Genomic DNA, 20846 nt, shown 5'->3' on the forward strand with positions numbered 1-20846 from the left:
TTTAGAAAAGTTTTTGAATTTTTTGCAGATATAATTTGGCAGACCACATACCTGACATTTGCCTAATGTCCAAAGTAAATTCTGTTAAAGATTCAGAAAGTATTATTAATAGATTTAGTGGGTTTTTTAAAAAATAAAAATATCCATCTTCTGGTGTAACTATATATAGCATAAAGATAACATTTTAATCTATTTTTTCCTTTGTTTTTGTACACTACTGTTAAAATATTAAGGTTTTCATAAGAATCTGTAGCAGTCCTGAATCTGGAAAAAATAAAACGGATGCCCTGTTCTCTCCTAATCTCCAGCTCCTTCCACTCGGGACTCGCGTGTGCCCTCCCCACTCCCTCCCCTGTTGCCCTCTCTTCAGCCCAGTGCCTCCAGACCTGCTCTGGCCAACCTCTGCTGGCACCTGAAACCGCCAGGCCTGATGGACCTTCGGCAGGCCTTTTTTATTCCGTTATTTAACTCTTCTGTACACGTGATGCCTTTGAGCTCCTCGACATGCTTCTTTTTGGCTTGTGCGATAACGCTCCTGCTTTCCTTCTTATCTCTCGCCAGTGCCTGCCAGTCTTCTTTCTGTGTCTTTTTTCTTCCTTCCTCTTTGTAGTCCACTTAACCGTTGGCTTTCCTCTCATGGTTTTGAAGCCCTTTGTGTGCTGTAACACAGACATTTTTCTCGCAAGCTCCACACACAGTTATCCAGCTGCCTACTAGAAATCTATATAGAGAAAATCTCCAAGTTAAAAACTAAATGACCTTTTACCCAGACCTCTTCCTACTCGTGTATTTTCTGACGCATTTCAGCTCATACCTCTGGTACATCTCTTCTGTGTCCTTATTGGTTTCATATCTGTATCCTCTTTTTTTTTTCCCTATAATTTTTTAACAAGTTTGTCTCCTTAATCATCTTAAAACTTTTCATCAGGTTTTCGTAAGTGAAAATCAGATTACTTTATTCACTGCACACAGTGCATCCTGTAAACAGAGGAGTCTTCGCTTGACAGAGTCAGTCTCTAAAACATCCGGAGTACCCTGTAGAGTGCCTGCCTCACCCACCCCATCCAGTTTGTGTTGTTCCCTATCTGTTTTCCTTTGTCGTAGTTACCAACCCACTATTTGCCGGTCTTGCCCATTGTAGATTGGGAATGCTGTCTTTTTTCATTATCCCTGGGGCCTAGCATTTTAAGTATTTGTGAATAAAAAGAGTACACAGCCATTGATTGAATTACCTATGGAATGCCCTGGTTTTTGTAAAAACTATGTGAATAATACGGTTTACTCTATAGTGTTGACCTTATCAATCTGATTTACTTGGCTTTTCCGTTTGCTTTTGATTGCTGGCAAGCTAGTTTTCTAATCTCTGATTAATTAGGGGAGCCACAGACATTCGCACTAAAATTCAAGCGGGCTGAAGACTATCCCATCGATCTCTACTACCTCATGGACCTCTCCTATTCCATGAAAGACGACTTGGAGAATGTCAAAAGTCTGGGAACAGATTTGATGAATGAAATGAGGAGGATCACTTCAGACTTCCGAATTGGTAGGAATTTTGAGAAAATTAATAATTTTCATTTGTGTAAATCTTGGCAGTTTTATTCTTCACTACGTACATGTGAGATTAGGAGGCTAGGTTTTAGCTTTTTCTTTCTGAGAGGACTGATACTCCTGTCACATGGCGAATGATTTTTCTGCCTCCTTGTTCCTCTTTTACTGTAAAAAAGAAAGAAAGAGTCACTCAGTTGTGTCTGACTCTTTGTGACTCTGTGGACTGTAGCTCGCCAGGCTTCTCTGTCATGGAATTTCCCAGGCAAGAATACTGGAGTGAGTTTCCATTCCCTTCTCCGGGGGATCTTCCTGACCCAAGGATGGAACCTGGATCTCATGGATTGCAGGCAGATTCTTTACCATCTGAGCCCCCAGGGGAGCCCTTCTCACTGGCTGCCATGTTATTTGACACACATTACACCACATAGATAATAAACTGCATGTTTGTTGTTACAGGAATATATTCATTCATTTGTTGATCTTATAAACATGTTGATTACTTAGACTTGATTTTTTTAATGCAGTTTAACCATCCACCCTCCATTATCACTGCATGTGCGTTTTCCTCCACAGGGTTTGGCTCTTTCGTGGAGAAAACTGTGATGCCTTACATTAGCACAACACCAGCTAAACTCAGGAACCCTTGCACAAATGAACAGAACTGCACGAGCCCATTTAGCTACAAAAATGTGCTCAGCCTTACTGATAAAGGGGAAGTATTTAATGAACTTGTTGGTAAGCAGCGCATATCTGGAAATTTGGATTCACCAGAAGGTGGCTTTGATGCAATCATGCAAGTTGCAGTTTGTGGAGTGAGTGCATTTATTCTCTACAAGGGGATATTATTTGTGTGGATTTTAAGTGTGATTTTTCTGTCAGAAAATATTACCTTAATTTCTATATCATACTGATTAATCCCTTAAATTCCCTCCCCAACTGCAAGTGGTTTAAAAAAAAGCATAGTTAATCCGGGTTTTAAAAGCCAAAATGCTCACCATTTGAAACAGTGGGGCAGTGTAGCTTTAGCTGGTGTTCCGGGTTTTTTTAAAGAGGCTCAGGGTACCCTGGCTTTCCAGCTTTGTGACTGAGATGGTATTGGGGTTATCTGAGACGTCACCAGGCACATTAAAAGTGCTCAAATAGATTGTGTGTCAGACACCATCTTCCTTTGGTTAGTTTTCTTCTGCTTATCTTTGAGAGGCATCGTCCCCATGTCTTAGTAATTTAAAAAGAAAGTTTTAAGTCCTAGTTTGAAAGCTGTATGAGAATAGATATTCTGAGAAGTCATATAATGTTTGTAATTTTAATTACAAGATTTTCAGTGACAGTAAGCTGATCCTCCATTGGACTGGTGGTTAGAATTTTTTGACCCATTTACCAGCCGAAAATTTTAGGTGACCTTTTAATGATGTAGCTGAGGACGGAAGTAGAAAACATTGTGAGCTAGATGAAGTTTTATCTGTCTCATTTCCTCCTCTTTTTCCTTATAGTACCCCTGTGCCCTAAAAGACCTTTCTCTTCCAGATGCTTCTTAATGGTTACTTTTCAACCAAGTTTTAGTATGCTATTTGATACCCAAGATGATAATATAATACAGTGCTTGAGATAACAGTCTTTAGCCTGTTAGGACAAAGCTTCAAATGTTCCCATCACTGCTCATCCACTAGGCAATTTCCTTGCCATTCTAGAGGGCTGTTTCCTTCTCCTTAAGAGATAACAGATACACCTTAGAAAGTTTAAATACGGAAATCCATAGATAGTGCAAGTAGCCAACAAACAGTTAACAACTGTATTGTGGTCACTCTTGACTTCTCATCAGGGTAGATGCAGTTTAAGGATAGTCTCCACTTTTAAAGGGGAAGAGTAGTTTTCCAGGTGGTGCCTACCTTGATGCCTGTTTCCTCTCCAGCCATTCATTTGTGATCCTGCTAGAAGCTCATATGGAGAAAGCATTCTCTGCATTGTCTCTGCCTGAACCTCAGCCTTGAGATTAAAACAGGCCATGGTATCCTGGCTGCTGCTTTCTGCTCCCTGTGCTGACTGAGAGTAACTGTTCCACTTACTTCTTTAAATGCAGAAGAGACATATTCCAGTTGGTCTGTCAGCATGAGTAAACTTAATTCTTGCCTTCAAGGATTTTATAGTCTTAGGAAGATATATACAGATGTATGGAGTAAATAAAGACAGATGATTATAAAATTACTATTCAGGAGGATTTTACCACCACTTTAAATTTTTTGCTGAATAAGGTGGAGAATAAAATAAATGAACAAACAGTACTGATGGATTAAAAGGGGTGGAATTAAGCAGGGTCAAGTCTTTGAAGAAAATGCTTTTTTTTTTTAATAATTAAAAAGGGGAGGCTTTTTTAATATGGTGGCTGATAAAGGGAGTATATGCTCCAGAAGGTGGAGTAGGTATGGATGGGAAGGGGAGATAACAGTGTTTAGATAAAGTTGAGTGTGGGCTGAGACATTTTCGTTATTCATTAAGCACCTAGTAGAGATAAGATGATGCACGAAACCAGATGTGGTCCCTGCCCTGCGTGGAGTGGAGCTACCTTTTAGTGGGGAGAAGGACATTGACTTTAAAAGGTAGTTTTTTAAAAAAGAGCTGAGACAGACAGATAGGCAAGGTGAAGTGTTATAGTGAGGCGAGGGAGTTTTATTCAGTGGGCTCAGTGCCTTTATCAGCAAGGATGTTATTAGCATTGTGAAAAGAGAAAATACAGAATTAAGTTGAAAGTATAGTGGTAGCCTATATAAAGATGAAAAGAGTTAATCTTTGCTGAATTTCTGTAGGTAGTATTTTAAAATTGAAATCCTTTTCTTTTCAAGTCACTGATTGGTTGGAGGAATGTGACACGGCTGCTGGTGTTTTCCACGGATGCTGGGTTTCACTTTGCTGGAGATGGGAAACTTGGTGGCATTGTTTTACCGAATGATGGACAGTGTCACCTGGAAAATGATGTGTACACAATGAGCCATTATTATGTAAGTGCTTAGTGCCTTACATTTAAGTGGATTCGGGTTTTTAGAGTATTATGGGTAATGGGCTTGTGGGTTTTCAGGATTGGGGTTCTGTTATTTTGGTAAGTTGGGCCCTGACCTAATGTGCAGGAAAGCTTTGTTGCTGTTCTGAGGCTGTGGCTTTGCGCCTGCTTCCTTCCGCGTAGCTGAGGGCCTGGTGGTTAAGGGAGCTGCTGACTCCTGGCCCTGCACCCCAGCCCAAAGCTCTGTCTCCTCTTGCTCTGTCCCTCAAGGGATAGCAAGTTTGATACTGTGTCTAAACAAATCATTTGTATAGTCTTACACTCCTTGTCATATTTATATACGATCTAAGAAAGTAGGCATCCTGCCTCTACGGAAAACAAACATTGGCAGTTCAAGGTCTGGAAGAAACCTAAACCTTGCTGAATCTTGGTCTTTTTCTTAGTGATAATATACCTTTCATTATGTCAATTCTTCAATTTCATTGTTCTGACATCTAATATACATAGATAATCTTTTAAAAATCTTTTTTATTGAAATTTTTGTGTACACATAAAGATAGAAAAGGATTAGAAACCCACTAGACAGCACCCAGTTCAGCAATAATTTGTGTTGTTTCAGGCAATCTTGCATAAGTAATCCAGATATATTTGCAAATCATTATTTTCAGAAAGTATTGAAAAACTGGAGTATATTGGATATAATTACATACTAAATTTTATTTCTTAATTTCTTAGGATTATCCTTCTATTGCTCACCTTGTCCAGAAACTAAGCGAAAATAACATTCAGACCATTTTTGCAGTTACTGAAGAATTTCAGCCTGTTTACAAGGTAAATATATACGTGTGAGATTAAAATAGGAACACATTTTTAGATCCTTATTGTTTAGTCATCAAAGGCAAAATGATATGTCTGAATTGAAATGTGGGAAAATGTCATCAGATAGAAAGGCTAGATTTTACAAACGTGGTATTAATTTTAATTACATTGCAAAACTAGTTGTTTTTAGGTCTGACTCCTTATTTAGGAATATATATCAAGAAATGGTTTTAAAAAATAGATAGTAGGTACTCAGTAGATGCTAATTAGTCAGGTTTTATAGGTTTTATCTTTTAATTGCAGGAACTGAAAAATTTGATCCCTAAGTCAGCGGTAGGAACATTATCTGCAAATTCCAGCAATGTGATTCAGTTGATCATCGATGCATACAATGTGAGTGCATTTTAAGTAAGATCTGTTTTGGGCAGTACCCTGTTGAGAATACTTTGCTCAAAAAAAGTAAAACTCCTTTCATACACAATTTAGCAGGCCCCAGAAGACAATGTAAAACTTGTATGTAAAATTCTGTATATGGAGGAAAAACTCATTCTCTTACAAAAATGTGTTTGCAAGGCAAAATAAAAGGCATGGCGGCGGGTGGATTTCTACATTCTGTTTGAATGTCATTAAGTAATTCTCCTTTTTGGAAAACAAGTATGAAACAACTTCCATTTAGATTTATAGGATTACCTCAGTCTTCTTTACTTCCCTTCATTTTACAGATTCATTGATTTTGATGAATTGTGCCAGAAACCCTTTTTTTTTTCTAATTCTTCTCTTGCCATATTTTCAGGGTACATAGTTCTCTGTTCTCAAGTGGTACACACACAGTCATATGTGCATGTACCATAAAATATATATGAATCCATACATGACTTATTAAAGTAAAATTTGTAAGATTTTCACCCCACGTGGAAGGAAGTTGAAATTAAAGAGGAATTGTTCATCTTGAGTTTAGTTCTGGGTACTTTAGGGATACTCACTCATTAAGCCTTGGTCAGTAACTGTTGTAAGTCATCGGAGGCCTTTGTAATACAACTGTAACTGTCCTGTGCTGCATACACCAGCTCCAGCCCTTTGACAAGTTGAATTTTATTTTCTACCTCATGCCAGGGGAGACCCTACACAGATTTTTACAGACTTTCTAGATTCCGGTTTTTCCCTGTCACCCCCAGAGTCGTTCTGTCTTTACAGCATATCTGAATGCTTTCCTGACTCCTTCTGTGGAGTGGTGTGACCAGGACCGAGCTCGCTGCTGCAGTCTTCTCCATTTGTCCTGCGCCCTCTGCTGTTCTACAAAAGCACTGGCTTGAATCCTCCCACTCTGGGTTTTCTTTCTTTGAGAGAGTGGGGGCAGGCCTGCAATGGCCCCTAAGCAGATTTGTTTCCAGCCTATGTAGTAGATTATTTACCTTTGTCTTCAGTGAGCTGAGGCTTCCCTGATGGCTCAGACGGTAAAGAATCTGCCTGCAATGCAGGAGACCCAAGTTTGATCCCTGAGTTGGAAAGATCCCCTAGAGAAGGGAATGGCAACCCGCTCCAGTATTCTTGCCTGGAGAAATCTATGGGCAGAGGAGCCTTGTCGGCTATAGACCATGGGGCTACAGAGAGACATGACTGAGCGACTAACACTAGTGAGCTAGAAGTGGTAGGGCAGAGGAGAGGGTGTTGCCAGTGGGGAAAGAAAGTATTCTGAGTTCTTAGAACTCTTCATAATTAATATTAGGCCTCTGTGCTGTGTCATCATTAAAATTTTAACTAAATACTCTCTTCGGTTGTGTACATTATTTTGAATAATTGGTTGTTATTTATTTGAGCCCATTTCTCTGGGTTTTGTGTTTTCTAGTCATCCAAGATTAGGCTTCCAATATTTAAATAATACTGTTTTCTTAACAGCTCATTTTATCCATTGGATTTATTAATTCAACTTATTTTATAGTATCATTTGTTTGCCTTTCCTCTTACTAGTCTTTCTTTTAGTCCCTTTCTTCAGAAGTCATTTTGGAAAACAGCAAATTACCGGAAGGAGTAACGATAAATTACAAGTCTTACTGCAAGAATGGGGTGAATGGAACAGGGGAAAATGGGAGAAAATGCTCTAATATTTCCATTGGGGATGAGGTATGTTACATAAACATTTTTTTGAAGTAAAGAAAAAGCTTACTTGTTTATAAGCAATCTAGCTTATAATTGGAGAAACAGTTAAATATAACTTGAGTAGCTTTTTGAAAAATTTTTAGTAGATTGAAGTTGCTTAGTTTTTAACTTCTTGTTTTCCTTTTAAGGTTCAATTTGAAATTAGCATAACTGCAAATAAATGTCCAAATAAGAACTCTGAAACCATTAAAATTAAGCCTCTGGGCTTCACTGAGGAAGTGGAGATTATCCTTCAGTTCATCTGTGAGTGCGAGTGCCAGAGTGAAGGCATCCCAGGAAGCCCCAAGTGCCATGATGGCAACGGGACCTTCGAGTGTGGGGCCTGCAGGTGAGCGGGAGGCGCGCACGGTCCGGGGGCGTGGCAGCTGGGCCAGCTGGAGGCCGCCTGTCTGAGCTTCCCAGAATCTCTGTGGGAGCAGATAAATTATTCTTCCAACTACTGTTGCTCACACAAGATCAATTTGTTGGTCTTGTGTGTGTTCTTCATAGAAAGTTCTTCTCTGCCTTTTTTTCCTTAGGCAGACTGCCTTCTAAAATACAAGCTTTTGTAGCCATCCAAGATGTTACTTAACAAATGGTTATGGTAGCATTTGGGTTTTTCTCTCATGATAGCAATTTGAACTCTCTAGAGCTCAGTTTACTTATAGAAAATAATAGTGATTTTATATGGGAACTGGAATTAGGAATTAATAAAGGGTGTTCAGCTTGTTATTACATGTACTTCTGCATTGTTGGAATAATTTTTAAAAAATTCATATATCTGTAAAACTAAGAAAGCACTATTTTCAGAACATAGAATCTACTACTAACAGAACTTAAGTCAAATTATTTTTAATTTTTATACTGTAAATAAATCTTCCTATTTCATCTTTCTCCTATTTTTTTTAGAACAGGAGAGAAGACTGTTTTGATCCAACTGTCAGCTCCCAAATGACTAGGCTTTGAAGGGTTTTTAATCATGAGGAAAATTAATGACTATTTTGCCATCATTTACTAGCTTTCTGTTCTAAATAACAAAATGTTACATTTTTTATTTTCCATGTCATATCCTGATTTGTATAGATACATTTTTAGTAAAATATTATTTATCTGAAAGATCTTGAAAATGTTTTGCCTTCTTTTTGTATATTTACCAGATACAATGTGTATAAGCACTATAAAAAGTGTCTGAAAAGTCTGAATCCTTAGGATAAATTTGTTTTTAAAGATTATGGTAGTTACATTTTCATATGATACCTTTAGTATGATTTTCAACTTCCATGTACTTTTTGGGCTGTGTTTTTTATCATTTCAGCTCTTCAGTTGTGTGTTTTTATACTTTTTTAGTATAAAAATTGGGTATAAACTTTTAGTATAAAAATTGGGCAAATAATAGCAAATGTAATATACAGCATATCCTTTGAAAACATACTACACTCTTGAAAAATAAGTTTATCCTTTGTTTGCAAATGTTGTGTTCACCTGTTCATTGCTAGATTGTATTTTCATTTTGATCAGAATGGTTATTTTCCTAAAGAGGAATTTTGTCCTAGGCCCCTGTGTAGATTCCGTATGGACTTGAATGGCTGTGTGTGTGTACACATGCACATATGCACACTTCCGTGACACATGGCACAAACACTCATTTAGTTGTAGTCTGAAGATAATATTTATAGTTTTATTTCCTCTCTGCCTTTCTCGCTTTACTTGTTACTTCAGTTATGTTTATTTTATGTGACTGAGATTTTGGACTCTCTGTTTAGGTGCAACGAAGGGCGTGTTGGGAGACACTGCGAATGTAGCACGGATGAGGTGAACAGTGAAGACATGGACGCTTACTGCAGGAAAGAAAACAGTTCAGAAATCTGCAGCAACAACGGAGAGTGTGTCTGTGGACAGTGTGTGTGTAGGAAGAGGGACAATACAAATGAAATTTATTCTGGCAAATTCTGCGAGTGTGATAATTTCAACTGTGATAGATCCAATGGCTTAATATGTGGAGGTGAGAATGGGCCTGAAAGTGGTTATAGAGTGTGGTCCTGTCTAATATAATGAAACATGTTGCAAGTTTGCTTAGTGATAAATAGAAAAGGGGCAGCACTGAGGGTCACTCCCTCCTGTGGGTACTTTCTCACATATTCTTGCTTGTTTTCACTTTGCAGTGTTGTGATTATGTTGTTACCACTGTTGTGAGAAATGAGATTTTTAATTGCAGGAAATGGTGTTTGCAAGTGTCGAGTGTGTGAGTGCAACCCTAACTACACCGGCAGCGCCTGTGACTGTTCTCTGGACACCACGTCCTGCATGGCCGTGAATGGACAGATCTGCAATGGCCGCGGCGTCTGCGAGTGTGGGGCCTGCAAGTGTACAGACCCCAAGTTCCAAGGGCCAACCTGTGAGATGTGTCAGACCTGCCTTGGAGTCTGTGCTGAGCATAAGTAAGTCTTTCTCAGTTGCTTGAAATAGGTGATTGGTCACTGTCTGTTCGCCTGTGTGTGATCACACGGTACCTAGAACAGTGCCAACACCAGGCCACACTGTAAATAAAGTATCTGTCACCTTGAAGCCCACTTTTTAAATCTAAAAATTCTCAATCGCTAGTGTTGGCACATGATAGTGAATTGTATCCTATGAGTGTGGTGGTACCATTATTTCAACCTGAATTTGGTATTTAATTGAATCCATGTGGTAACCTTTGTTAAATTAGTATTACCAATTGCTATTTACTGCCTTTTGACTAAATAAAATGGAAGGTTTTGTCTCCAGCAGAAAGAACCATAATATCAGCAACACATTTCAAAAGTTATTTTGGCTTTATATTGTATATTTCATTTCTGATTGGGCTAGTTTTAGCTTACTACTCTTATTTCTTTTGGAGGATTTTAGTTTGAGCTATAATAAATCTATAATTTCACTTAGGAAGCTAGCATCTTTATGTTTAGTTTTCCCACCAAGAAATGTCATATGTTTCTTCATTTATTCATATCTTCTTTCATACTCTCTTGGCCTAATTTGGTCAAATTTTGAGTCTAGCACACAAAATAACCTTTAAGCAAATATTATTATAAATAATAAATATAATCATTTGCATTTTAACAGAGAATGTGTTCAGTGCCGAGCCTTCAATAAAGGAGAAAAGAAAGACACATGTGCTCAGGAATGTTCACATTTCAACATTACCAAGGTTGAAAATCGGGACAAATTGCCCCAGCCAGGCCAGGTGGATCCCTTGTCCCACTGTAAGGAGAAGGACGTTGACGACTGCTGGTTCTACTTCACATATTCAGTGAATGGGAACAATGAGGCCACTGTTCATGTTGTAGAGACTCCAGGTAGAAATCTGATCATTTCAAAGTTTTTTGCATTTTCTTTTATGTCTTTCTGCTGGTTAGAGCTTTTGGCAGTTCCCCTTGATCCCTGGGTTGGGAAGATCCCCTGGAGAAGGGAAAGGCTACCCACTCCAGTATTCTGGCCTGGAGAATTCCATGGACATTCCATGGAGTTGCAAATAGTCAGACATGACTGAGCAACTTTGACTCACTCACATCTAGGAACAGCTTCCAGCTACTTTACATGACTACTTTGCATTCAAGTTAGGACATTTTAATCTCTTCAAGCTTAAAATAGTATTTAATTAACTATAAGAAATAAGGGAAAGAGAAAGCAAATTTTATGTTATGGAGAGTTTGAAGAGTAAATGCAGTAACCCGTATAAAGCCCTTAGCACAGTGCCTGGTAGAAGGTACTCAGTAACATCATCACTAATAATATTTTTAATAGCAGCTTGATTTAGGCTTGGACGCTGGGAAAGATAATTGTTAAAGGGTATTATGTGGCATGAATTTGTTCTGCTTTTCAAGAGAGGAATCATTTTTATCTTTTTTTTTTCTGGGAACTTTTAATACATTCTTTGGAATTTTCTACATTTGTGATTAAGTTATTATTGGAATGTAAGTTTTCATTTCTCTAGGATAAATGTTAGGGATTGGGGAGAGGGCATATATTTAACTTCAAAAGAAACAGGCAAACTTTTTTAAAGCCTCTGTTATTATTTTGCATTTTCAGGTATGTGTGTTTCAAATACTGTTTATTGAAGACCAGAAGCTTAAATTTTACCAAGTTTTTCTTTTGTAGATCTTGCTTCTTACTACCTTAGAACTCTTTGCATAACTCAACTTCATAAGTATTTTTCTCCTGTGTTTTCTTCTGAAAGTTTTAGTTTCTGGATTTGCATTTAGGTCCATAACGTATTTTGAGCTGCTCTCAGTATCTGGAGTGGAGGTCCAGTTATTTGTAGGTAGATTTCCAGCAGTTCTTGTACCATTTTTTGAAAAGGCTGACCTTTCTCCACTTTGGGTGAAAATAAGATGACCTTATGTGTGTGGGCCTGTTTCTGACTTTTGATTCTGTTCCATTAATTTAGGCATCTGTCCCTTAGCTAAGAACACACTCTTTCAATTACTGTTGCTTCAAGGCTAGTTTTGTGACATCTGGTAATGTAACTTGTCCAACTTTGTTTTTTCCTGAAAGTGTTTTTGAGACACTTTCCTAGTTCTCCTACTTCTTTGTAAATTTTAGAATTCGCTTGCTTGATATCCCACACATGTCCTGCCAGGATTTTGATTGGGATAATACTGAGTTTATAGATAAAATTGGGAGAGGATTGTCTAATCAATTGTCTAATTGATGAACATAGATAAAATCTCTCCATTCAGGTCTTTTTAAAAAATCAGTGTTTAGTAATTTTTAGCATATAAATCTTGTACATGTTTTATTAGGTTTATACATAAGTATTTTGTGATTTTGGTGCTATTGTAGATAATACTATTTTCTGAGGTTCAGTTTCTAATATATAGAAATCAGTTTTGGTATAATTCATAGAAATACATGATTTTTATTTATTGATCATGTACCTTATGATCTTGTAAACTTATCTGTTACTTCTAGTATCTTTTTTTATAGGTTCTTTTGGATAGTGTGCCCCAAGATACGTCACTTATCTTGGAGTTTCAATTCCTGAGTCTTTTGTGAGACTGCACAGCTCTCTGTGGTTCTGGCTGCACCTTCACAAGCTAACCCCCCTTGTGTGCGTATCCTTTGCTTTTTACTTTACAGAGTGCCCCACTGGCCCAGACATTATTCCGATTGTAGCAGGTGTGGTTGCTGGGATTGTTCTTATTGGCCTTGCATTGCTGCTGATTTGGAAGCTTTTAATGATCATTCATGACAGAAGGGAATTTGCCAAATTTGAAAAGGAAAAAATGAATGCCAAATGGGACACGGTAAGTTGGAAAACATCTAAAATGGAAGGTGTTTCATAAAGTAAATGTAACGCTTCTAAGACTTGTTTATTAGCTCTAAAGCTGATTATTAAAGTCCTTTAAATATTTCAGTTGCCCCCCAGAATTTATTATTCAGGAAACTTGCATTCAGTGAAAAACAGAAAACATCTTAAATACATCCTATTAAAAGAAAATAGTTGTAAGAATGTTTCTTCAGGTTACTGTGGTATTTTTATTTTCTTAATAATTTTAATCTTAACTCTGCTCTTCTGCCTTTTCTTCTTATATAAAATAGAATCCTGGGGACTTCCCTGGTGGTGCAGTGGTTAACACTCATTTCTAACACAAGAGGTGTGGGTTCAATCCCTTGTTGGGGAACTTGGATCCCACATACTTGGCATGACCAAAAAAATTAAAACCCTACATAACTTCAGACTATTCAGTGGAAAGCTGCTGCTTTTTCTTTTTTTTTTTTAAATTTAACAACCCTAAGTAGAAATCAGCCACTCAAAAGACTACATGCTGTGTAATTCAATTTATATAATAGTCTAGAAAAGGCAAACCCATGGGGACTAAACCTATGGTCTCTAAATTGCCCAGATGGGTGTCTTTATACATTTGAGAATTCATGAAACTATATACTTTAAAAGGGTATTTTTACTCTGCAAATTACAACTCAGTAACCTTGTTTTATACAAAACTTAAAAGCTATAAGTAATGAAAATGTATGTCAGCATTTAGTGCTTTGAAATGTGGGGTTGGAGGCTAGTGTGGCCACACGTTGGCCATCTTGTATTCATCTTTTGATACAAGAAGGCAGTGACACTCTTCTGTATTTTTCAGGTATAAATGAATTTTAGTCATTTGCATTTTACAACAGTTTGCTTGGATTTTTAAAAAATAATTTTGGAAGCCTAAGAATAGTAAAAAATTGTCTTTTATAGTGTTTAAACACTCACTATACATGTCAGTTTTTTTCTGATGAAATCATTAGAAACTATTTCTTTTACTTTAGCAAGAAAATCCGATTTACAAGAGTCCTATTAATAATTTCAAGAATCCAAACTATGGACGTAAAGCTGGTCTCTAAATTGCCGTTCGTATTTTCTTTCATTTTCTGTCTTTGCATGTCTTTACTGCACTGCGTGTCTTTTATCACTATTGCTTTTTTTCTTTCTCCAAAGTCTGGCTTTATTTATATGGCTATACTGTGGCTTTTCTTTCTGTGTGTTAATAATAGTATTTAGAAGGGCTTTGGATTAAGCTTTATGGTATAGAAGCAGCAACTGTGTTGTAGTGAAAAGAACATGTGTTGTGATCAGACTGACCTGGGTTGAGTCCCAGCTAAGTCTTCTGCTTAGGTAGAATGGTACTGGGTCACTTCATGTCCCAGAGCTTTAACAGGGAGTCAGTAACTATACTGTGTTGTTTTTGGCTGATGACTACAGTATTTGATAGCAGCCTGTCAGTTATAATCCTCACTAGAGTCCTTTGCTTTAGATGGTATTATCATCCTTATATGATAACATCCTTAGATATAACAAATTATTATTTGTAAGTTTTAGAGTGAAAAGTGAACATGAAATTTAAATTTCATGTAGAGAAAAATCCTACTAGAGTTTTAAATAAAAACTTGGCTGAAAATTTCATAGTGGTAATAAAGCTTGGTTCACCTATTCTCTAAGGTAAGGGAAAGTTATTTTGGCGAGTGTATGCTCTACCTGGGTGACAAATGTATCATTTTCTCTTCTATCAACACTGGACAGGTTTTTTCCTTATAACTGAATTTTCATGAAGTGTTTCTAGCATGTTTTAATATAATTATGTAAGCCCCTAATACTCTGATAAAAAGGTTGTGATTAGAACCAATTCTCCTGACTGGTGACCCTGAACGCCTTCCTTTCCTTTATTCTTATTTCACATATGAGAAGACTAAGGCACAGAAGAGTTCAGTCATTTGACCAAGTTCACAAGACTAGTTACTGGAAAAGCTGAGATTCAAACCCAGGCCACTGGGCTCCAGGGTCTAGGTTCTTACGCACTGCATTGAACTGGTAGCAATCAACATGTCTTCAGGAGACACTGTTACCTGGTTAGGAGGAGGGAGGTCACTATGGGAAATGACAGTCTTTGCTATTTCTGATAACTTAAGAATGTTAGTGTTACTGTGACACTACTGAATGGGGAAGTCACTGTTATACCCAGAAACCCTTCAATGCAGATTTGTTTATTTACTCTGATGAGTGAGAGTATACTTATAATAACATGGTAAGATTTTAAAGTACAGGAACGTTTCTTATTTTTAAGAGATACAGGGAGTACTGATAACATTAGAAACCATTATGTGTCTGATTAAGCGGATCTTAAGACTTTTGAAATGGCAAAGTTAAATTTGATGGCAGAAAATTATTGTCAGATTCATTTTGCATTGTCTGGTACATTTTCTTAGTAGTATGAGACTTAATAGTCTTTTCTTCCTCACTTAGAGCTTTACAGAAAGAATGTCATTTTTAGAAGGAAACTAATTTGCTGGGTTTTTTTTCCTTTCTTGTTTCTGTCATAATCAGATATTGACATTTTATATGGATACTTACATGAAAAAATTTCTGTATCCTATTGAAAGGTGAAATTTTTACCTTGCTATATGTTAAATTGTATTTTGAAGGAAATCATCAGTAACAGTGAAACTTCATGTTTTTATTGTTGTCAATTTTTGGTACACTGTTACTTCAGCCAAAATAAGCATTTTGGATAATTCAAGATATGAAAATTTTGTGAAAATTTTTTTATTCGTTAGTCAAATTCAGGAAAATTAATGGGTACTGGTTATTCTGAGATGTTTTCTCAAGAAAAACTAAAGTAGAAATAAACAGTAGATATTAATGAATGAGCATTAAGAAATTAAATCATGGCTTACAAAACACTTTTCCAGTATGGGACCAAGGTTGCTGGTCAGTTATGTCATTAACATATTTCAGATAAATAGGCAGGCAGTCTAATTGCTTCAACACATGAGACTATTCATGTAGGTACATTAAAAAAAATCAAATCATGAACTCTGTTAAAGCTGTTCATATATAAACACATTAAATATGGGCTGCTAATCTCCCACAGTTGTGCACTGCATTTCTAATAGGCAACAGAAAGGATGCTGTAACCACATCAGGCCTTCCAGAGTAAGCACGGACGACATTTACTGAGAACAGAGGACTTCCCTGCTGAATGTAACCCTGTTCCTCTTGATTTAAACAGGCTTTGCTTTTTGTTGGGATGGGGAAGGGTTGCACTCTGAACGATGGGAACTAATATGCATTATTTTAGCTTAGCTCCATTTAAGATGATGCCCAATGCAGATGGTTTAATCTCTTACCTCTAACCTTGCATGTTAATACTTTGTTTGGATGGACTTTGAAATAATAATATATATGAAATAATAAATATAAATGTGCACATGAAAAGGCAGTGTTTTCTCCAAAGGTAAGTTCTGCCATGTAAATTGTACTTTGGTTTCATCTATAACTTAGGCATTTTTTTTTCTTTTCCATGTTTTATTGCCTCTCTTACAGTTTTAAAGTATTAAATATTAGATTTATCTAATGCATTAAAGAAACTTAATGGTAATTTATTTTCCTAGCATATTTGAAAAAAATGGGCAGTTCTAGCCTTGGATGATAGGAAGGTGGAAATAGACTCACTTATTTGTACTTGATTACTCATTAGGAATGTAGTTGCTAGGATCCATACTCCAGTCTCCATTATGAAATGTCTGTTATAATAGCATTTGGGATCCAGTTGGGATGAGAGCTCCGAATTTGATACCCAATGTGATTTTTGTCACCCAGATTATATAATGTTTATCTCTGAGGGATCCTGAGTTCTTCAGTTTCAGAAATGACTGGGCAGGTTGTGCTTTGTTGGGTGGAGTGAAGGCACAGTGTCAGGTTCCAGACTAACTGCTGAACTGAAGTCAGTGGTTTATTTGGTGTTTCTCAAGACCCAGCCTTTATATGTTTTACTTTCCCTCAATGAATTCTTAGTCTTTTTAAAGATGGCATCGTCTGCTTTCCCTTTCCCACTCAAGACATACATATGTACCCTTAAAAACTTCTCAACCATATAGATTTCTAACTCTGCATGTGTACTGCTTCTATAGACCTTTCAGTGTTTTATCTGTAGTCAGTTTCATTTTGACAATATCCTTAATCTCAGTCAATCCCTTTTTTCTTATGCTGTTCCCATTTTATGTATGTAATTCTCTTGTGTACTGTTTCAGAGTTCTTTATCTTCTTGTTTGTCATCCACCAAACTATACCCTTCTAGGAGGCAGAAATTGTGGCAATGAAAGCGATATCCAAATGTAACCTGAAGTGAAATGTGGATAAAATTTAAAAGCAAAAATTACCCTTTAGGTGCTTTCTATAAATAATTTAAAAATAACCTCAAATAGTTCTATAGTAAAATATGAAACTAAATAGCATTTAAAAATCTTAAAACATTTATTTGATTTGTACTCACTTATTTCCTCTGATATAGGAATATTTGCCTGTATTTCTCATTTGACTTTCAAGCCTATCTTCAGTTTTAAAGAATAGAAAAAGAATGCTGTAGAAGATATTAAAATGTATAATATAGAATGAGAATTTTTAAAGAAAATTATGTATTTTAAAACATCACTGTCAGTGAAGTTTTGACTCTTGAAAGATCTCTCATGTTTATGGCTTGGAATCATTTAATTCTTCAGTAAAATACAGTGTCAAAGATAAAATGTTTCATCAGCATATTGAAGAATAGCAGTTATTTCATAAAGAATAGTAATTATTTTTGTCTAAGCACATTTGGCACTGTGCCCACTTGTGACAGTCTTACCTCAGAATCTCTGCACCCTGAGTGGCAAAGCCTCAGAAGAGCACCTCCCTCACAGACAAGAAAGCCAAGCAGTCTGTTCATTATCAAGCACCTTTGTGCACAATAAGGATTAAGAATCAGGCAGTTGATGGCAGAAGAGTGTGTTAAAAACTAGTTTCAAGATAGTATTCAAAACTAGTTTAAAAAAGAGAGGCCGTTGACAGCAGATCACTAGTGGAGAAAGGACTTTTTAGAAAGGAAAAGTGCCTTTTCAGGGGCATCTTTAGCCTTGTGGGACAAAGCTTTCGTTTTTCATTTTTTCTAAGCTTTTGATATCTGGACAGATCAAATGGAAATTACTTATGAAAATGGTCTTTAATATTGCTTTATAAAGTTAGATGACTTTAGTAGACTGATAATTTTTTTCTTTTTTAGGGTGAAAATCCTATTTACAAGAGTGCTGTGACAACTGTTGTTAATCCGAAGTACGAGGGGAAATGAGCACTGCCTGTGTGTGCCCGCAGCACTGAAGGCAAAGCAGTAATCCACAGTCACAGTGAGATAGCTTCAGGGCAGCGCCACCATGGTTCTCTCATGGGCAGGTTCTGAAAATGTACCATATGTATAATTTGAAAATTTTTTATTACTTTGAAAATAATGTTATAACCGATGCCAGGGACTGACAAAAGACTTGAGACAGGATGGTTATCCTTGTCATCTAAGGTCACAATGTGCCTTTTTGACCTTTTCTCCTGGACTAGTGAAATCCAGCTCTTACTGGATTAGGCAGTATTTCTAGAGTGATTGAAAGGCAATAGTTAATGAGGATGATATTTTCTGTTAATCAAGTGTTAAAACTGATTTCTAGCTTTGCAGACATGTCATTTTTCAGTTATACAGAATCCAAAGTAATGTCCTTCTAGCTAGTTTAGAATTGTTTTAAATGTATTATTTTGCTATTTGCCTGTTAGACATGACTGATGACATACCTGAAAGATGAGTATGCTAGGAGTTACAGGTGTAAAATAGTGAAATATTTGATCTGCAAAGGCCATGGGGAAAGTCAGAGCTAGAAAGGGAAAACATAGCTTTAAAACCTGTGTGCCATTTTAAGAGTTACTTAATTTTGGTAACTTTTATGCCTTCTCTCTGTAAATTCAAGTCTTGGGAAATTTTCTGCAAAAAGTCCTTGATTTAGCATTATCTACCTAAAGGCCTTAATTTACATAGTATTTGCTAAATTGAGGACCTCCAGGTGAATTTTATTTTATTTTCTTTTTAAAGCCTGGTGCTTTTTATCACCTTCTAATCATTTAATGTATTTGTTTGCAATTTGGGGTAAGACTTTTAAAAAATCAGTACTTTTTCATTGATGTTTTAGCTGTACATTTGCCTTTTTATTGAACATGTGAAGTTGTACTGTGGCTCATGCAATATCTATCACTTAAGCATTTACTTTCAATTAGTGCTATAACAGACCACTGTATATTTACTTCTCACTGTTTGAGTTTCCTGTTTTGTTTCATACTATTCACTTTCTTATTTTAAGTGCCTTTTAATTTTAACAGTTCACGTTTTACAATGCTGTTTTAGTGAAGTTATTTATTAAATAAAGATGCTTAAAATATTTAAATCAGATGTTTGGGCTCTGTATATTTTGTTAGTTTGTATACGTGAAGTTTTTATAGCTTAAAAAATTTCTGGTATTTTACTTAAGCCAAAAGAGAGAAGGAAGGTAGGTAGATAGAGTAAAATAAGATGTCAGTCTATTTTTTGGCTCCGAATACTGGACAAATCTGCTTCTCTTCCATCCTTAGGAGCTGGGTTTCATTCCTACATTAAGCAGAATTAACTCTTTAAGAACATGATCTTACAGCTGTTGACTTGAAGCTGGAAACTATATCATTTTACTTAAGATTCAGACAGGAAATTGTTACTTTTCTGTTAAGGAGTTGTTTAAAATTTTTCATTTGTCTTTGGTTTATTTATGTTATAGAGTATATGTATCCATAAAAAATATTTGTGTGAAGCTTTTCAAAATAGATCCCTTGCTGGACCATTGCAAGTGTTAGATGTGGGGGAAAGCACTGTGGTAGAAGTCGTCCCAGCACATTTGCAGTGCCCTTCCTGGTTTTAAAAATGGGTATCTCTTTTACCTCTCCTGTTTAAATGTATTTCCTAGCTTAGAGTAAATCATCTTTAAGTTGAGGATTATACCTCTTTATGAGAAAAAGAACCATCCATTTCACCCGCTTCATTTTCCATTCCTACCATCTACACTGCTGTGTGGTTCAACTCATTTCCTTACACCCACAGTATAACTGAATTTGTATTTTTTTACTCCATAAGTTTGCTTTTTTTAATGAGATTTTTAAAAATAATATAGGAACATAGTCTTTCTATAATACGTGATTTTTCTCCTAACATGTTTTTATATAGTTAAAATATGAGCCAGTTATCCCAACCCTGTGCATATATTGAGAAAACTCTTAATTTGAAAAGATATTTAGACATACATGTACACATCATTGGAATACCACTCAATCATAAAAAATAATGCCATTTGCAGCAATATGGATGGACCTAGACATTATCATACTAAGTAAGTCAGAGACAGACAAATATCCTATGATATCACTTATATGTGCATTGTAACAATAGTGATACAAATAACCTTATTTACAAAAGAGAAATAGACTCAGACATAGAAAACAAACTTATGGTTACCAAAAGGGATTGAGGCAGGGAGATAAATTAGGAGTTTGGGATGAACCTATACACACTACCATATAGTAAACTATAGTGAAATAGGTAGACATCGAGGACTTCTGTATAGCTCAGGGAACTAGACTCAATATCTTGTACTAACCTAAAATGGAAAAGAATATATATGTAAAACAATCACTCAGCTGTATAACTGAAACTAAGACATTGTAAATTAACATCAATTTAAAGATACCTAGAAAGGAAACAGAAAAATAAGGGAATCAAAGTACATATATATATTAAAAAAAAAAAAAAACACCAATTAAGACAGGAAAGAGGAACAAAAATGATGAAAGCCATATAAAAAACAGTTAACAAAATGGAAATAGTAAGTGCTTCTCTATCAGTAATTAAACAGTTTAAATGTACCAATCAAAAGCTATAGATTAGCTGAATGGAGAGAAAAAAATTGAACTGCATGTCATGTACGAGACTGGCTTTTGATCTCAGGACAC

General features: G+C 36.2%; 1 protein-coding gene across 1 annotated transcript in view; it reads left to right on the plus strand.

The window, feature by feature from the left end:
• ITGB1 (integrin subunit beta 1) overlaps positions 1-19251 on the plus strand; it is a 43166-nt gene extending 23915 nt beyond the window's left edge. The window contains exons 5-16 of the mRNA XM_068987678.1: positions 1376-1546; positions 2125-2363; positions 4389-4544; positions 5279-5374; positions 5666-5755; positions 7343-7483; positions 7648-7847; positions 9262-9500; positions 9714-9936; positions 10598-10830; positions 12614-12780; positions 18061-19251. Coding sequence (XP_068843779.1) covers positions 1376-1546; positions 2125-2363; positions 4389-4544; positions 5279-5374; positions 5666-5755; positions 7343-7483; positions 7648-7847; positions 9262-9500; positions 9714-9936; positions 10598-10830; positions 12614-12780; positions 18061-18126 — 2021 coding nt within the window. The 3' untranslated portion in view covers positions 18127-19251. The remainder of the gene's footprint in view (positions 1-1375; positions 1547-2124; positions 2364-4388; positions 4545-5278; positions 5375-5665; positions 5756-7342; positions 7484-7647; positions 7848-9261; positions 9501-9713; positions 9937-10597; positions 10831-12613; positions 12781-18060) is intronic.
• Positions 19252-20846: the final 1595 nt, after the last annotated feature.

This window comes from Capricornis sumatraensis, chromosome 15, assembly GCF_032405125.1.
Source record: "Capricornis sumatraensis isolate serow.1 chromosome 15, serow.2, whole genome shotgun sequence".
NCBI classification, from domain to species: Eukaryota; Metazoa; Chordata; class Mammalia; order Artiodactyla; family Bovidae; genus Capricornis; species Capricornis sumatraensis.